Source organism: Anomaloglossus baeobatrachus, unplaced genomic scaffold (assembly GCF_048569485.1).
Source record: "Anomaloglossus baeobatrachus isolate aAnoBae1 unplaced genomic scaffold, aAnoBae1.hap1 Scaffold_4266, whole genome shotgun sequence".
NCBI lineage: Eukaryota > Metazoa > Chordata > Amphibia > Anura > Aromobatidae > Anomaloglossus > Anomaloglossus baeobatrachus.
The window spans coordinates 20,345-40,186 of NW_027443601.1; the positions used below are offsets into that span (position 1 = coordinate 20,345).

General features: G+C 48.2%; 1 protein-coding gene across 1 annotated transcript in view; it reads right to left on the reverse strand.

Moving 5' to 3' along the window:
* LOC142279160 (protein enabled homolog) overlaps nt 1-17,776 on the reverse strand; it is a gene marked incomplete at its 3' end in the record, with an annotated part of 37,423 nt that extends 19,647 nt beyond the window's left edge. The window contains exons 1-2 of the mRNA XM_075332670.1: nt 17,615-17,776; nt 12,585-12,774 (exon numbers count right to left, since the gene is read on the reverse strand). Of these exons, the coding sequence (XP_075188785.1) occupies nt 12,585-12,774; nt 17,615-17,746 (322 nt within the window). The remainder of the gene's footprint in view (nt 1-12,584; nt 12,775-17,614) is intronic.
* Between the last annotated feature and the right edge of the window lie 2,066 nt (nt 17,777-19,842).

The window sequence follows — 19,842 nt, forward strand, 5'->3', positions numbered from 1 at the left end:
CTCCTTACCTGCCTCCCGGCCGCTATGAGGAAGGAAGGAGGTGGGCGGGATGTTCCGGCCACTTCATATCCGCCCCTCCGCTTCTATTGGGCGGCCGCTCAGTGACGTCACTGTGACGCCACACGGACCGCCCCCTTAGAAAGGAGGCGGTTCGCCGGTCACAGCGACGTCGCCGGGCAGGTAAGTATGTGTGACGCGTCTGCGCGATTTGCCCGTGTCGCACAACAGATGGGGGCGGGTACCCACGCTAGCGATATCGGGACCGATATCGCAGCGTGTAAAGTAGCCTTTAGGCTATGTGGCCATGATCCAGCGACACGGCGTCTAGTACCCAGTGTCAGCCTTCCTGCAGAAATGTGAGTGTTGTCCACGGGAGAACGCAGCTGCCCATGCCCACGATTTGGGTTCAGGCTGCTGTGGACTTACGTTCTATTCTACCTGCAAAGAACACTCATCTCCGCAGCATAAATTGACATGCTGAGGCTCGGGAAGCTGCGCCACAGGTCGATTTATGCTGCGGAGAAAAGAAACACAGTGGGCACGGGATTTCTAAAAATCCTGCCACTGTGCTTCTACTGCACAACGCAGCGTTATGGACGCAGGGAAAACACTCTGCGCCCAAAACGTTGCAAACCCTGATTGTGGGCACATAGCGTAAAATGCTACAATGGATGAATGGATAGATGTCAAACATATATAACGTCCCACCCCCCTTCATATTCTAAGCTGGCGCCCTTTAGTGCCTTTCATGTGACACTAAAGGATGCCTAGCCTTGTATTTAGCCCAAAAAAAAAAAAAGAATTAAAATAAATGACGTGGGGTCCCCCCTATTTTTGATAGCCAGCTAGGGTAAAGCAGACAGCTGTAGCCTGCAAACCACAGCTGACAGCTTCATCTTGTCTGGTGATCAATTTGGAGGGCTCCCCAAGCTGTTTTTTTTTTTTTTAATTATTTATAAATAAATAATTAAAAAACAAAAACAAACGTGGGGTCCCCCCAAATTAGATCACCAGCCAAGGTGAAGCTGACAGCTGGGGTCTGGTATTCTCAGGATGGGAAGAGCCATGGTTATTGGACTCTTCCCAGCCTAAAAATAGCAGGCTGCAGCCGCCCCAGAAGTGGCGCATCCATTAGATGCGCCAATCCTGGCGCTTCTCCCCAGCTCATCCTGCGCCCTGGTGCGTTGGCTAACGGGGTAATGAATGGGGTTGATACCAGGTGTGTAATGTCACCTGGCATCAAGCCCAGCAATTAGTTATGTCACGGCGTCTATCAGATACCCGACATAACTAATTGACAGTAATAAAAAAAAAATTGACAACAAAAAAAAATTTATTTGAAAAAACACTCCCCAAATCATTCCCTGATTGACCAATTTATTGAAAAGAAAAAAAAAAATCCACTATAATCCATTTGGACGTCCCACGTCGACTCTGGACCTTCTAGAATATGGGGGACACGTTCAGGGAACGTATCCCCCATTTTCTAGTAGGGCAGACCCTCCATTTGAGGAGAGTGGGTGCAAAGAATCTGCACCCACCCTCCCTGGGTCACAGCTGCAGTGTGCGAGCAGCAGCCAGCGTCTCACAGCACAGGAAGCTGACAGCTGCTCGGCACATGTGACCGGCGTCTGCTGAGAAGGAGCCGGAGGAGGGGGCCGCGGGGGATCAGCGGTATGTATGACACCGGGGGACACCGGGGAACACCAGGGGGGGTAGGGGGGGACCCGGCGGGGCCTGGGGAGCAGGTTTCTGTCGTATGTGTTATGGCACATACGACAGAAACCATAGGAACAGTGTAAATGCGGCCGGCGCGCTGCTGTGCTCGGCGGTGCGCGCGGCCATCTTGGATTTTCGGGAGGGGGTTGGGGGTCGGGGGGGGGGCACTTTGGGGATACCGAGGGGACCGGAGGGAACCGGGAAAAAGATTTATCTCCCTTCTGGCATGTTTGATCATGCCAGATGGGAGATAAATCATTTTTTACCGGCGCGGTCATTTACTATAACTTGATGATCGGTATACGGTGTATACCGGTCATCACGTGACTGGGGACCGGAAAAACCGGCCCGAATCATGATCTCCAGGGTCTCAGCTACCCCCGGCAGCTGAGACCCCGGAAATTTTCTGACTCTGGGGGGCGCTAGACCCTTTTTTCCGACCGCCGTTAAAAAGCGGCGGATCGGAAAAAGTACCCTAATATGCCGCCGTTAAAAGGCGTATCGGCGGTCATAAAGGGGTTAATGCACACCTGAAACACACGGCTTCTTTGTGTAGCATCATGGGAAAGACAAAAGAAATAAGCCAATTATATCAGGAAGAGAATTGTGGACTTGCACGTGTCTGGATCATCCCTGGGTGCAATTTCCAGATACCTGAAGATGCCTCATTCATCTGTACAAACAATTATACACAATTACAAACAAGATGGGAATGTCCGGTCATCATACCGCTCAGGAAGGAGACGGGTTCTGTGCACCAGAGATGAACGTGCTTTGGTCAGACATGTGCAGATCAATCCAAGAACAAAAGCAAAACACCTTGTGAAGATGCTGGCGGAAGCTGGTAAAAATGTGTCATTATCCACAGTGAAACAATTTCTGTATCAACATGGGCTGAAAGATCACTCTGCCAGGAAAAAGCCATTACTCCAAAAGAAACAAAATACAGATTAATATTTTCAAATTCACACAAGAATAAAGACCTTAATGTTTGGAGACACGTCCTGTAGTGTGACAAAACTAAAATTGAACGGTTTGGCCATAATGACCAGTGTTACTTTTGGAGGAAATAGCTTTGAAGTCTAAGAACACCATCCCAACTGTGACACACGCGGGCGGCAGCATCATGTTGTGTGGTTGTTTTGCTGCAGGAGGGACTGGTGCACTTCACAAAATAGATGGTATCATGAGGTAAGAAGATTATGTGGCAATACTGAAGAACATCAAGACAAAAGCCGTGAACCTAAAGCTTGGGCAGAAATGGGTCTTCCAAATGGACAATGACTCGAAGCTACTGCCAAACTGGTTACAAAGTGGATTAAGGCTACCAAGTCAATGTTTTGGAGTGGCCATCAGAAAGCCCTGATCTCAATCCTATTGATAATGAATTTGCAAAGGTAAAAAGGCTGGTGCGAGCGGCGACCTCCAAACATGGCTCAGCTACACCAGATCTGTCAGGAGGAATGGACCCAAATTCCACCAACTATTGTGAGAAGCTGTGGAAGGATCCAAGACATTTCCCCCAAGTCACACAGTGTAAGGGCAATGCCACCAAATACTAATGACATGGAGAGAACGTCATTGTGCAGAAAGGAAGAAAAATACCCTATCCCTGCTGTTCTGTTAAAAATGACCGAATTTCTCATTATTCTGGCATTTGGCAAATATAAATAAATTTTAGTTCCTAATTGACCTAAAAAACAGGAAAGGTTTTTTCTGAATTCATGTCAGAAAGTGAGAAAAACCTGCAGATGTGTCTGTATAGAGAATGGAGGGAAAAACCTGCAGATGTGTCAGTATAGAGCGCGGAGGGGGAAATCCTGCAGATGTGTCTGTATAGACAGCGAAGGGGAAATCCTGCAGATGTGTCTGTATAGAGAGCAGAGAGAAAAACCTACAGATGTGCCTTTATAGTGAGCAGAGGAAAAAACCTGCAGATGTGCCTTTATAGTGAGAGGGAAAACCTGCAGATGTGCCTTTATAGTGAGAGGGAAAACCTGCAGATGTGCCTTTATAGTGAGATGGAAAACCTGCAGATGTATCTGTATAGAAAGCAGAGGGAAAAACTTGCAGATGTGTCAATAGAGAACGGAGGGAAAAACCTGCAGATGTGTCTTCATAGAGAGCGGAGGGGAAAACCTGCAGATGTGTCTGTATAGAGAGCGGAGGAAAAACCTGCAGATGTGTCTGTATAGAGAGCGGAGGAAAAACCTGCAGATGTGTCTGTATAGAGAGCGGAGGGAAAAACCTGCAGATGTGTCTGTATAGAGAGCGGAGGGAAAAACCCGCAGATGTGTCTTCATAGAGAGCGGAGGGGAAAACCTGCAGATGTGTCTGTATAGAGAGCGGAGGAAAAACCTGCAGATGTGTCTGTATAGAGAGCGGAGGGAAAAACCTGCAGATGCACATTTATAGTGAGCAGAGGGAAAAACCTGCAGATGTGTCTGTATAGAGAGCGGAGGAAAAACCTGCAGATGTGTCTGTATAGAGAGCGGAGGGAAAAACCTGCAGATGCACATTTATAGTGAGCGGAGGGAAAAACCTGCAGATGTGCCTGTATAGAGAGCGGAGGAAAAACCTGCAGATGTGTCTGTATAGAGAGCGGAGGGAAAAACCTGCAGATGTGTCTTTAGAGTGGAGGGAAACAAAGGGTTTCAATTGTATATCCGAATGTGGATTTTTCTTTGGATTTAGATGCAGATTTGCAATTAATGAGTAAATTCTGCAGTATTCTCACAGGATTGGGAATATGGGAGCAAGAGTTGAAAAATGGCAGATTGAATAGGTGAGAGTCCTAGAGGTGGTGGGACGCACGTCCGTCAGGCATTTTTAGAATATTCGATCACTGTCCTAAAACCCTAACCATCGGTAATCTGCATGCACCGTGTTCTTGAGAAGGATAGCACAATGCCAATCAGCTGCCACTAAAGCCAGCAGGATAGTGTTGTTTGTTAAAGCTGGTAAGGATGGGGGCATAATCATTGCATTAATGCCTCATCTACTCTTTCTGGGCACCGCTTCATTTCCGATAATCCTCGGAGCTGGAAAATACATGAGAAAGGGCTAGAAGAGTGGATAAGAGGCCTGGAGAACCTGAGCGTTACACTATTAGGCTATGTTCACACTAGAAAAATGATTTTTCTTAAGAAATTTCTTAAGAAATTTCTTAAGAGTGCACCTGTGTTAAAAAACGCACCAAAAACGCACCTGCGTTTTTGCCGCGTTTTCGGTGCGTTTTCGGTCCGTTTTTGGTGCGTTTTTACCGCTGGTTGCTCCCTGCGTTATTGTGCCAATTATCTATGGCAAAAAACGCAGTTAGCTGCAGAAAAGAAGTGACATGCTCATTCTTTTTCTTAAGAAAATCTACTGAAAGAATTTTCTTAAGAAAAAAACGCAGTGTGTGCACAGCTAATTTTTTTTGCCATAGGTTTTGCTGGGGAATGTCTGCAGAAAGGTTACAAGAATTTCTCAAGAAATTTCTGCAGCAAAAACGGACCCAAAACGGACCCAAAACGCAGGTAAAAAACGCAGTGTGTGAACATAGCCTAAAGGCTATGTGCGCACTAGAGCTTTTTACCTGCGGATTTACCCGCGGATTTGCCCCGGAAATTTCTTGAGAAATGTCTGCAATCTTTGTGCAGACATTTCCCATGAAATTCAATGAGAAAAAAAAATAGCTGTGCGCACTGTGCGGATTTTTCTCAAGAAAATTTCTTGAGAAAATTTTCTCGAGAAACTTTCTTGAGAAAATGTGCATGTCCATTAATTTCCGCAGGTACCGGGGGTATTCCGGGGGTATTCCGCAGGTAGCAATGATGTGCGGTATACCACCGGAATAGCCGCGAATTACCTGCGGGAATGATCATCGCTGCCTGCGGTTTTGCAGGAAGCGATGTCATTATGCCAGGAAGAGGAAGCGGAGCAGACGTCACACTCCCTGGACGCCGCACAGAAGCACTTCCGTGCGACCTCCAGGTGCCAGTCTGTGTCCTGCTCCAGCATCGCGGCTGCCTGCACTGCAGGGTGTCAGTGTCTGCCCGCAGTGTCAGCAGCTTGTCACGCTGCAGCGCAGGCAGACACTGACACCCTGCAGTGTTGGGAGCCGCGGGGATGACGATCACTGCTGTCAGGAGGTGAGATCATTACCTGCTGTGACGATCTCCTGCCTCCTGACGTCAGCGCTGTCTATGCCCGTCTCACGAGCGGCCCGAGACTGTCACTAGCGGTGACGTCACGGGCTCTCGCGATACTTCTGACAATGCAGTCAGTGACAGCGCTGACGTCAGCAGTACAGGAGATGATCACAGAAGGTAATGATCTCATCTATGCTCCTGATGGCAGCGCTCGTCATCCCCTGCAGTGACCTGAGCTGACCTATTGATGTTAGCTCAGGTCACTGCATTGCTCTCCCAGCCAATGGGGAACATTCTGTTCTTCATTGACTGGGACAGCGACTATGGTATGGATCGCCGTGGGACCCCCCCCCCCCTATTGGATTACGCCGGACGTGGATTGATTGTTCTTTTCAATAAATTGGTTAAAGAGGCTATGTGGGGAGTGTTTTTTCAAATAAAACTTTTTTTGTTGTCTATTTTTTAATTACTACTGACTGGGGTTGGTGATGTCGGGTATCTGATAGACGCCTGACCTCACCAACCCCAGGGCTTGATGCCAGGTGACATTACACATCTGGCATCAACCCCATATATTACCCCGTTTGCCAACGCACCAGGGCGCGGGATGAGCTGGGGCAAAGCGCCAGGATTGGCACGTCTAATGGATGCGCCACTTCTGGGGCGGCTGCGGCCTGCTATTTTTAGGCTGGGGAGTGTCCAATAACAGTGGACCTCCCTAGTCTGAGAATATCAGACCCCAGCTGTCCGCTTTACCTTGGCTGGTGATCCAATATGGGGGGGACCGCACGTTTTTTGTTTTAAATTATTTATATAATTTAAAATAACAGCGTGGGGTGCCCACTGTTTTGGATTATCAGCCAAGGTGAAGCTGCCAGCGGTGGTCTGCAGGCTGCAGCCGTCTGCTTTACCCAAGCTGGCTACAAAATATGGGGGGACCTCACGTCGTTTTTTTTTTAATTATTTATTTATTTTATGGCTAAATACAAGGCTAAGCACCCTTTAGTGCCACATGAAAGTCACTAAAGGGTGCCAGCTTAGAAAATGCAGGGAGGTGGAACATTATATAGGTTTTTCTCATCTATCTATCTATCTATCCCTCTATCTATCTATCTATCCCTCTATCTATCCATCTATCTATCTATTCATCTATTCATCTATCTATCTATCCCTCTATCTATCTATTCATCTATCCATCTTTCCCTCTATCCATTATCTGTCTATCGATTATCTTTATTATTTATTGCAGGGACAAACCTGCGGTAAATCCGCGGCAAATCCGCGGCAAATCCGCATGCGTTTTTGCCGCGGATTTTTCCGCAGGTGCGGAAATCTTCCACTCCCAGAAGTTTCTCAAGAAATTTTCTTGAGAAAATTCACATTTCTAGTGCGCACATAGCCTAAGTGTGTGTGTGTGTGTGTGTGTGTGTGTGTGTGTGTGTGTGTGTGTGTGTGTGTGTGTGTGTGTGTGTGTGTGTGTGTGTGTGTGTGTGTGTGGGGGGGGGGGGGGGGTGGGGGGGACATGAAACACTTGAAATAGTTTTAGAATTGGGCTTTATTAGTGATGCATTAAACCATTATTAAAAAAGGGAAATGAGCCAATGCGCCGTCAGTGAGTTCCACAATTGGCCACAGGAGGGCAGTGCATGAATGGAAAATTGCACTTTTCCCAGCTTCACGCCAAAAAAAAACAAAAAAAAAACACGAGTAATTACAAAAATAAACAAATACAACATTTGTCGTTTCCTCCTCATCTTGTCCTTAAATCCCCTCTGTGTATAATCTGGGGAGAAGCGGCGTCGGCCGCTGCTCTAGGATTTCACTGGTTGCAGGCTGGTGCCAGCCCCGTCCATCTCTGCGGTGGGATTACATCAGCGCGGCTCGGGGAAGATTAAACCTACAAGACGTAGCGGAATTAAGATTCCTCCCGGATCTGGGAGCAGAGGACGGGTCCGCTCAGGCATTACCAGACAACGTGCCGACCGCTCCGGAGGTTACAGCCGGGAATGGAAATGAATCCGCTCTGCCGTGGTTGATGGACGCTGACGGACGTGAATTGTTTCGCTCCCTGTGGTTCGCGCCTCCGGGATGCATGAGAGACGCGCAATAACATCCGGAGGCGAAGAAAAATAATCGGCAACACATCCGCCATCATATCCCAGGCTCTCCGCGTATGGGCCTTGGTCACCGCACTTTGCCTTTAAAATAAATCGACTCTTGTACAAAGTCGGGGATTTTGTAGGATTGTGGTCAGGAGTACCCAAAATATACCGAATGATCACACAGTCATTAACTGAAACAGAAACAGCTGTGTAGGAGGATTAAAACTGGGCTGGAAACAGAAACTCTGCTATAAAAAGGTGAGGTTGTAGAAGACAGTTTCAGGTCACAAGTTACCGGCAAGACTGAGCAAAATCAACAAGATACAAGGTAGTTCTACTGCATCAGCCCAGGCGTCTCCCAGGCAAGAGTTTTATGCGACAGACGGGGGATTCATAATGTGATGTTCAAGGTCTTTTGACAAAGAATCGAGAAATGGCAGCTGTCGGCCAAGGAAACGCAGATCAACAGATGAAAGGCCTCATGGTTCAGGTGTCCAGCAGTGCCATCAATTCAGAACTAGCAGCAACCAGTGGGACCATCTACCCCAGAGGTCTCAAACACGCGGCTCCTAAGGCTGCTTGTTGTGGCCCGCAGACCCAGTGACGATCGCGACCCCATGTCGGGGCCGGCAGGGCTTTACTACAGTTGAATCATTTGCAGTGCCGTGCAGAGGAGCTGTTTGCACTATATCAATGGCTGCCACCCGCCAATCAGATGCAAGGAGATGACGTCGCTGTATGACATCACCTCCTTGCATCTGATTGGCCAGCTCCTCTGCGAGCGGCACCACAAATGATTCAACTGTAGTAAGGCCCCTGCCGGTGCTGACCCCCAGCATAGAGCCACGATCGTCACGGGGTCTGCGGGCCACAACAAGCAGATAAGGTACGTGTCCACGATCAGGACCCGCTGTATCCAGGACGCAGCGTGTGCTGACCTGCAAGGCCGCAAGTGTCCTCCGCAGGTAAACGCAGCTGCTCGTACCCACGATCAGTTTTTGGAGCACTGTGTTCTCCCTACAGAGGGTGCATGCGACTTCGCAGCAAACAATTGACATGCTGCGGCCCCTAAAAGCCGTACCACAGGTCAGTGTTTGCTGGGGGGGGGTCGCACACACACACACAGTGGTATGGGATTTCTAGAAATTCCATCTACTCTGCTTGTACTAAGCGTTTTGCACGTAGCTGAAACATGCTGCATCTAAAACAATTATTTTTTGTGTATTGCTAAAAGGATGGGCACAATACTACAAAGATGGGCAGAATACTACAAAGATGGGCACAATGATAAGCACATTACTACAGGGTGCAAGCATGGGCACAATACTACAAGCATGGGCACAATACTACAAGCATGGGCACAATACTACAAGCATGGGCACAATACTACAAGCATGGGCACAATACTACAAGCATGGGCACAATACTACAAGCATGGGCACAATACTACAAGCATGGGCACAATACTACAAGCATGGGCACAATACTACAAGCATGGGCACAATACTACAAGCATGGGCACAATACTACAAGCATGGGCACAATACTACAAGCATGGGCACAATACTACAAGCATGGGCACAATACTACAAGCATGGGCACAATACTACAAGCATGGGCACAATACTACAAGCATGGGCACAATACTACAAGCATGGGCACAATACTACAAGCATGGGCACAATACTACAAGCATGGGCACAATACTACAAGCATGGGCACAATACTACAAGCATGGGCACAAGGATAAGCACATTACTACAGGGCGCAAGGAGGGGCCCAATACCGCAAGGAGGGGCCCAATACCACAGGGCACAAGGATGAACACAATACTACAAGGATGGGGGACATTACTACAAGATGGTGGCTAAGATTACTGTATGATGCTGAAAAAAAAAATGTTTAATAGAACTGAGAGTCCTCAGTGGTTGATACCTTTAGTCTGAAAAGCTTGCTATTCATCTTTTCAGTTAGTCAAAAGGTATCAACCACTGAGGACTTCAGTTCTTTTAATCAATTTTTTTTTATCTCTACTGGCTAACACGGTACAAAGATATATTTTACCTGTATGTGATGCTGGTAATTGTATAACAATATTACAAGGTGATAAAATAAAATAAAAAAAATAAAAGCCTGACTGCCATTAAAAATGCTTTCTTATATATAATCTTAGCTAAACAAAAAAGTGCAGGTTTGTTATAAACAAGCAAAAAAAATGTTCAAAAAAAAACATCCAAAGGGGATGGAAAAAATTGAGAGGGGGCGCATTCTTTGCGGGACAAAGTGACATTTTTAATGATTCCATAGTTTTTTTCTATGTGTGGCCCATTTCCCCAGCTGAGTTTGAGACCCCGGGTCTACCCCATCTACTGTTTGGGAAAGTCTGGCCACAAGTGGTTTTCATGGCAAAATTGCGTCCATAAAGCAAAACCTTCTACATGGAAACAAGATTAAGAGACTCGGATATGCACAAAAGCATAGGAACTGGGGTGCAGGAAAGTGGGAGCAGTCTCTGGACTGAGGAGTCACGATGTCAAATATTAGGCTGCAACAGAAGGAGGTTTGTTTCTTGCAGGACTGGAGAGCGGCACAATGAGGGTCTGCAGGAGCCATGCAGCTTGGTGGGGGTCCAGCAACTTTGTGGCTGCATTTCAGCAAATACAGCAGAGGATTTAGTCAGGATTAATGAGGTCCTCAATGCCGAGAAATCCAGGCAGATAATTACCCATCATGTGTTATCAGGGAGGCGTCTGATCAGCTCCAAATTTATTCTGCAGATGGATAACGACCCCAAACATGCAGTCAATGAGGATAAGGAGAGGCCCGCCCCGCCCCCCCCAAAGCGACGAGAAGGGCCCGCCCCCCCCCAAAGCGACGAGAAGGGCCCGCCCCCCCCAAAGCGACGAGAAGGGCCCGCCCCCCCAAAGCGACGAGAAGGGCCCGCCCCCCCCCCAAAGCGACGAGAAGGGCCCGCCCCCCCCCAAAGCGACGAGAAGGGCCCGCCCCCCCCCCCCCAAAGCGACAAGGGCCCGCCCCCCCCCAAAGCGACAAGGGCCCGCCCCCCGAAAGCGACAAGAAGGGCTCGCCCCCCCCAAAGCGACAAGAAGGGCTCGCCCCCCCAAAGCGACAAGAAGGGCCCGCCCCCCAAAGCGACAAGAAGGGCCCGCCCCCCCCAAAGCGACAAGAGGGGCCCGCCCCCCCAAAGCGACAAGGGCCCGCCCCCCCAAAGCGACAAGGGCCCGCCCCCCCAAAGCGACAAGAAGGGCCCGCCCCCCCAAAGCGACAAGAAGGGCCCGCCCCCCCAAAGCGACAAGAAGGGCCCGCCCCCCCAAAGCGACAAGAAGGGCCCGCCCCCCCAAAGCGACAAGAAGGGCCCGCCCCCCCAAAGCGACAAGAAGGGCCCGCCCCCCCCAAAGCGACAAGAAGGGCCCGCCCCCCCAAAGCGACAAGAAGGGCCCCGCCCCCCCAAAGCGACAAGGGCCCGCCCCCCAAAGCGACAAGGGTCCGCCCCCCCCAAAGCGACAAGGGCCCGCCCCCCAAAGCGACAAGGGCCCGCCCCCCAAAGCGACAAGGGTCCGCCCCCCCCCAAAGCGACAAGAAGGGCTCGCCCCCCCCCCCCAAAGCGACGAGAAAGGGCCCGCCCCCAAAGCTCTGATCTCACATCATCCCATCTGTCTGGGACCAAGATATAGAAGGACCAACACAAGCCTCAAACATAGAAAAATCTGGAGTTGGGTCTCTAAGATGTTTGTAACATCCTCATGCGGAGCTCCTTTATAACATATACAAGTGTAACAAGAACTGATGAAGGGGAAGCCGCTCACAGCAAACTGATTGGAATGAGATTTTTATTTTGTTCATTCACTTTGCATTGTATTAAAAAAATAAAAAAAAATAAAAAAAAAAAGACTTGTAGACTTTTAGTCCAGTAGAAGCATGAAATTAGGATAGGGTCCCATCAAGGAAAGGTTACCTTGACGTGGTTGATGGGCTCACAAGAATTGGCCAATTTATGCACTAAGTACCTTCATTTTTCTAAATTGTATTCCATATAGCATTTATGCAGTTTTTATTTCATATATTCTATGTTTGCATATATCTTAGCGCTTACATAGCACTGCAGTATTTTTTTGCTTGTGTTTTGTGTAGTTATAGCAGCTGTTCACACTTGCTATGTCATATTTGGAGATGCAGTTTATTGGCTTTCACCACTAGAGGGAGCCCATGAGCTCTTTCTGCGAACAGCCAGAATGAGCCAGTGTTCATACCATCGCCATCTGTATTAGCTCCATCGAGGCTGAGGATTTGAAACTTTAAAAAAGGAAAATGACGCTCTGCCCTCTATAAAAGAATATTAATAACTATGATGGAGACGATTACAAAAGGATTCCTCAGGCTGGAAATACGGGGAGCTGAGGTTTCCTTAAAAAAAAAAAAAAAATTAATACACGTTGGTCATTTTGGGTGTGAATGGCATGAGACCATCAGAATCAGAAAGCAGAAGTTTGAGCGCAGCTCTTGATGTCACTATAGGACAGTGCTCTCTGGATATTATAGATATAATAGACAAAATACATTAGAGGGGGGGGGCACAGAAAAGGACCCCATATCCGGATGTTCAGACACTGACCTCTCTGCTCCCCGGAGTCCTGCGAGTTCAGCACTTCGAGGGCATGCATCATGGCACTTGCAAACACATTGGCATCTTCTTTGCTCCCAAAATTGAGCCCGTAAACCTGTCTGGCATCCCGCCACTGATGGAAGGTCTGTGTCGCCTGGTTGTACTTCAGCCCCTTAGGAATGGCACAGTTGATTACCACCTGCAATGCACGGGGGGGGGGGGGGGGGGGGAACAAAAAACACAGGGTTAATGCAATTCTGTAATAACGAGTACAAGGAGGCATCTGTGCGGGACAGGGAGAGGAGCCACATGATGGGACGTCTGCCGTGTCCGGACCCCCGGCCCCACCCTGCGGAGAACACTGACGTGTGATACTGCAGAGGCGATATGTTAACCAAACTGTAGGGCAAGGTTTCCTTTTTTTTTTATTTTTAATTATTTTATAGGAAAATTTTCTTGTTTAACCCCTTCACCCCAAGCGATTTTCTGTTTTTTTCCTCCCCTTCTTCCAAGAGCCATAATTTTTTTTTTTTTTTTTTTTTTAATTTTGTGTCATTATAGCCATAGGAGGGTTTGTTTGTTGCAAGACGAGTTGCACTTTTGATGACCTCATGCCACATATGGTACTGAAAAATGGGGGGGAAAAAAACAATCCAAAGTGCGGTGAAATTAAACAAAAAAAAAAAAAAGGGGTAATTCCAAGATTATTTTGTTTTTGTTTTTTTTTTTCATTTTCCATGCTCGCTATATGGTAAATCTGACATGGCATGATTTACCAGGTCATTGCGTGTGTGTAGATACCGAATGTATAGTTTCACCTTTTTCTAAGTGGTAAAAAAAAAAAAAAAAATAGAAATTTTTTTTATGACATTTCTGTTTTTTGGGGGGGGTTTTTTGACAAAACACTTTTATTACAATTTTCCGAGCCCCGTCGCATTGTCATTTTTTTTTTTAATCCGGGGCACATTGACTGCTTATTTTTTGTGTCCTGATCTGACATTTTTAATTATACCATTTTTGGTTAGATGCGATGTTTTGATCACCGGTTATTGCATTTTAATTCAATGTTGCAGCGAACAACCAAAAAAACAAAAAAAAAAAAAAAAAACAGGAATTCTGGAGTTTTGATTTTTTTCTCATTAGGTCTTTACAAGATTAAGTTTATATTTTCATAGATCAGGTATTTCTGAAGGCAGCGATGCCAAATCTGTGTATTTCATTAATGGTTTTATTTTCAGTGGTGCAAAAGGGGCGATTTTAACTACAGGGGTTTTTTTTTGGAGGGGGGGGGGGGTTAACACTTTATTTACTTTACTAGTCCCCTTAGTGGACTTGATTATCTAATCACTTGTGCCATACAGAGCAGGGCATCAACATCGCTCTGTACAGCAGAAATGCTGATCAGTGAATGACACCGCTCAGCAGGAAACGTTCAGCGATGTCAGCCAGCAGAATAGTGAGTGCAGCTCTGGAGTATTATACAGGATGTAACAAGGGATCAGTGCAGGATCAGTAATTTAATGTATGTACACAGTGACTGCACCAGCAGAATAGTGAGTGCAGCTCTGGAGTATAATACAGGATGTAACCAAGGATCAGTAATTGTAATGTACAGTTAGGTCCAGAAATCTTTGGACAGTGACACAGTTTTCGCGAGTTGGGCTCTGCATGCCACCACATTGGATTTGAAATGAAACCTCTACAACAGAATTCAAGTGCAGATTGTAACGTTTAATTTGAAGGTTTGAACAAAAATATCTGATAGAAATTGTAGAAATTGTCACATTTCTTTACAAACACTCCACATTTTAGGAGGTCAAAAGTAATTGGACAAATAAACCAAATCCAAACAAAATATTTTTCTTTTCAATATTTTGTTGCGAATCCTTTGGAGGCAATCACTGCCTTAAGTCTGGAACCCATGGACATCACCTGCCTTAAGTCTGGAACCCATGGACATCACCAAACGCTGGGTTTTCCTCCTTCTTAATGCTTTGCCAGGCCTTTACAGCCGCAGCCTTCAGGTCTTGCTTGTTTGTGGGTCTTTCCGTCTTAAGTCTGATTTTGAGCAAGTGAAATGCATGCTCAATTGGGTTAAGATCTGGTGATTGACTTGGCCATTGCAGAATGTTCCACTTTTTTGCACTCATGATCTCCTGGGTAGCTTTGGCTGTATGCTTGGGGTCATTGTCCATCTGTACTATGAAGCGCCGTCCGATCAACTTTGCGGCATTTGGCTGAATCTGGGCTGAAAGTATATCCCGGTACACTTCAGAATTCATCCGGCTTACTCTTGTCTGCTGTTATGTCATCAATAAACACAAGTGACCCAGTGCCATTGAAAGCCATGCATGCCCATGCCATCACGTTGCCTCCACCATGTTTTACAGAGGATGTGGTGTGCCTTGCATCATGTGCCGTTCCCTTTCTTCTCCAAACTTTTTTCTTCCCATCATTCTGGTACAGGTTGATCTTGGTCTCATCTGTCCATAGAATACTTTTCCAGAACTGAGCTGGCTTCATGAGGTGTTTTTCAGCAAATTTAACTCTGGCCTGTCTATTTTTGGAATTGATGAATGGTTTGCATCTAGATGTGAACCCTTTGTATTTACTTTCATGGAGTCTTCTCTTTACTGTTGACTTAGAGACAGATACACCTACTTCACTGAGAGTGTTCTGGACTTCAGTTGATGTTGTGAACGGGTTCTTCTTCACCAAAGAAAGTATGCGGCGATCATCCACCACTGTTGTCATCCGTGGACGCCCAGGCCTTTTTGAGTTCCCAAGCTCACCAGTCAATTCCTTTTTCTCAGAATGTACCCGACTGTTGATTTTGCTACTCCAAGCATGTCTGCTATCTCTCTGATGGATTTTTTCTTTTTTTTCAGCCTCAGGATGTTCTGCTTCACCTCAATTGAGAGTTCCTTAGACCGCATGTTGTCTGGTCACAGCAACAGCTTTCAAATGCAAAACCACACACCTGTAATCAACCCCCAGACCTTTTAACTACTTCATTGATTACAGGTTAACGAGGGAGACGCCTCTCAGAGTTAATTGCAGCCCTTAGAGTCCCTTGTCCAATTACTTTTAGTCCCTTGAAAAAGAAGAGGCTATGCATTACAGAGCTATGATTCCTAAACCCTTTCTCCGATTTGGATGTGAAAACTCTCATATTGCAGCTGGGAGTGTGCAACTTTCAGCCCATATTATATATATATATATATAATTGTATTTCTGAACATGTTTTTGTAAACAGCTAAAATAACAAACTTGTGTCACTGTCCAAATATTTCTGGAACCTAACTGTATATACACAGTGACTGCACCAGCAGAATAGTGAGTGCAGCTCTGGAGTATAATACAGGATGTAACTCAGGATCAGTAATGTAATATATATACACAGTGACTGCACCAGCAGAATAGTAAGTGCAGCTCTGGAGTATAATACAGGATGTAACCAAGGATCAGTAATGTAATATATATACACAGTGACTGCACCAGCAGAATAGTGAGTGCAGCTCTTGAGTATAATACAGGCGGTAACTCAGGATCAGTAATGTAATGTATGTACACAGTGACTGCACCAGAAGAATAGTGAGTGCAGCTCTGGAGTATAATACAGGTTAAGTAATGGGTGCTGCAGGGGAAATGGAGAATTGTTTCAGGGCAAAAATCAATGACTTCTCTGATATTATATTGGCGGTCTATGATTATATAACCTCACTATCTGCACAGGATACAAAATGCAGATAAAAATGCAATACTATTTAATGACTGTCCTTTTAAGCCTAGTATAGAAGAATGTGGCGCTGCTGGTGTCCCCCCGCTCCGGTGTCTCCCGCTCCGGCGGCTTCACATTGCTCCACTCTGTACAACCTTGAACCTACCTTGACCACGTCACTCTCAGCTGAAAAAACACAACACAATTACGTCTACACGCTCCAGAGACGCCTCTGAGCCGATAACAAAAGATGCCTCGGCCTACAGGAGCACGTGGGGAGTCTTGTGCCTGCGTGCCTATCTGATATAATACTCCGAAATGTGGCAACCTCAGCGGTGAGTTGCCCCCAGTAACAGGGAAGTCTATATCCCTCTATATAAAGTACAGGCCTGCCCCCCCCCTCTCAACAGCCCTCGGCTTGTCCGGCCTGCCCCCGCCCCTCAACGCCCCCCCGGCCCACGGCCTGCCCCCCCCCCCCCTCAAACGGCCTCGGCCCGCCCCCCCCTCCCTCAAACGGCCCTCGGCCCGCCCCCCCCCCCCCTCAAACGGCCTCGGCTCGCCCCCCCCCCCCCTCAAACAGCCTCGGCCCGCCCCCCCCCCCCCCCCTCAAACAGCCTCGGCCCCGCCCCCCCCCCCCTCAAACAGCCTCGGCCCGCCCCCCCCCCCCCCTCAAACAGCCTCGGCCCGCCCCCCCCCCCCCCTCAAACAGCCTCGGCCCGCCCCCCCCCCCTCAAACAGCCTCGGCCCGCCCCCCCCCCCCCTCAGACAGCCCTCGGCCACGCCCCCCCCCCCTCAGAACAGCCTCGGCCCCACCCCCCCCCCCCCCCCCCTCAAACAGCCTCGGCCTGCCCCCCCCCCCCAAACAGTCTCGGCCTGCCCCCCCTCAAACAGCCTCGGCGTGCATCTGGCACTTTACTCCTGCAGTCCTTCGTGGACATAATGGACCAAAGAACAAGGGGAAGAAAAAAAAAAAAAAGTTTTATTAGAAGTTTGTGCTGTGCAGCTTTACTGTTATTTCTTCTGGAATCGTCCCTGGGATGATGGGACCAACCGATGACGCGTCGCTGTGACTGCAGAGACCGGAGCCAGCTCTGATCCCAAACTACTTAACCCCTTAGATACCGCGGTGAATTCCGACAGTGGCATATTCGGGATTCGACAGAGGAAGGGGACCCCTATCACACCCATGGCCTCCCCACCTATATGACAATTGCACGTTTTCTGATGGACTCCTATAGATACAGAGCGGTTCATACATTGATATGGGAACAATACTAACAAAAATAAAGCCATAATAATATTAATGCTCCCCTCTCACCTGGTGATCCTGGATCTTCCTGCCCACCACCCGGAAGGTGTTGTTCCCCGTGTGGTGGTAGATATGCACTCGGCTGAATCCGGTGGACCCTCCTGCCGGGACCCACTTCTTGTTGGCATCGTCGTACACCATGACAGCCGCCCGTGCCTGGCAGATGCTCTGCTCGCTGCAAGGATAGAAAACAGCCTATATTTAGTTTAATGAGGATTTTTTTTTTTCTCATTTCTATTCGAGCAGCTGATTCCAAACCCATTCTTCAGCTAATTAATAATATAAACACACTGATTAGCAGGCGGTAATATATGTCAGCCAATGTGCGGTATTATAACGTACCGAGATCTGGTATAAAGCACCGTACATTATACCGTACGATACATAACGGCTCCATACAACACCCTCATTAGTTATATATACTGCACATTGTGTTTACACGATCGCTCCTTAGTGACGCCGTACTCACATCACTCCAAAAAAGGGGGACAAATGTATAGATAGAAGATACAGACACGTGACCTACTTCTGCCCCTCAAAATAAAGCCGAAACCTGGTGCACCGGTATAGCAGGCAAGTGCCATCACTAGGGAGGAACTTGCTGCACGTAGGCCCATCAAAGATGTCTTCTCATCAAGGGCATTTCCAGCATATTCACAGGATATGCCATCAGTAACTGGTTGAGGCGACCACGTGCCCACCAGGGCCAGTAACTGGTTGAGGCGACCACGTGCCCACCAGGGCCAGTAACTGGTTGAGGCGACCACGTGCCCACCAGGGCCAGTAACTGGTTGAGGCGACCAGGTGCCCAACCAGGGCCAGTAACTGGTTGAGGCGACCACAGTGCCCACCAGGGCCAGTAACTGGTTGAGGCGACCACGTGCCCACCAGGGCCAGTAACTGGTTGAGGCGACACGTGCCCACCAGGGCCAGTAACTGGTTGAGGCGACCACGTGCCCACCAGGGCCAGTAACTGGTTGAGGCGACCACGTGCCCACCAGGGGCCAGTAACTGGTTGAGGCGACCACGTGCCCCACCAGGGCCAGTAACTGGTTGAGGCGAACAAGGTGCCCACCGAGGGCCAGTAACTGGTTGAGGCGACCACGTGCCCACCAGGGCCAGTAACTGGTTGAGGCGACAGGTGCCCACCAGGGCCAGTAACTGGTTGAGGCGACCATGTGCCCACCCAGGGCCAGTAACTGGTTGACGTGACCAGGTGCCCACCAGGGCCAAGTTACTGGATGACGTGACCAGGTGCCCACCAGGGCCAGTTACTGGATGACGTGACCAGGTGCCCACCAGGGCCAGTTACTGGTTGACGTGACCAGGTGCCCACCAGGGCCAGTTACTGGATGACGTGACCAGGTGCTCACCAGGGCCAGTAACTGGATGACGTGACCAGGTGCCCACCAGGGCCAGTAACTGGATGAGGTGATCAGGTGCCCACCAGGGCCAGTAACTGGTTGAGGCGACCAGGTGCCCACCAGGGCCAGTAACTGGTTGAGGCGACCAGGATGCCCACCAGGGGCCAGTAACTGGTTGACGTGACCAGGTGCCCACCAGGGCCAGTAACTGGTTGAAGTGACCAGGTTACCCACCAGGGCCAGTAAATGGTTGAGATGATCAGGTGCCTATATGGAAAGTTACTCAGGTAGACTGTAGAGTCTACCAACAATAACAAGCTGATCCAGCACCTGATCACTGATACCAATCGCTCGCCCCCCGTGGTCACTTGTTACAGAAACAACGGGCATTTGATAATTGAAGAATCTGAGCCCCAGAAGAAGCTGATGTGGCGAAACCCAGAGTCAGTTAAAAGGCTGGACTGCAGTGTCTATTGATCCCACAGTGTCTTTAAAACATTTTACCTCTAATAAAGAAGGATGCCATACAGAATTATTCACTATTTGATAAGTCTTAATGGGATCGGGATCTGGCTGGATGCGAGTGTTTATGGTGACAACAGAGAGTCGGCTGAATCTCGCTGGAGTATGGGCTTGTGTTCATTGCCCAAGAGCAATAATAAGTAACTATGAGAGGCATCTGAAAGGTAGAAAGGCAGGATGTTTAGTGCTTTAACACCTGAACTCTGGTTTTTAGCTTTTTGGGGTTTGTTGGCACTACAGGAGGTGCTGCCAGGAAACAGCAAGTACTATGCGCATATCCTAATTAGCATTATATATGGACAATAGCAGCCATGGACGTCACACCAGGGGTAGCTCAATTCTATGCGGAAG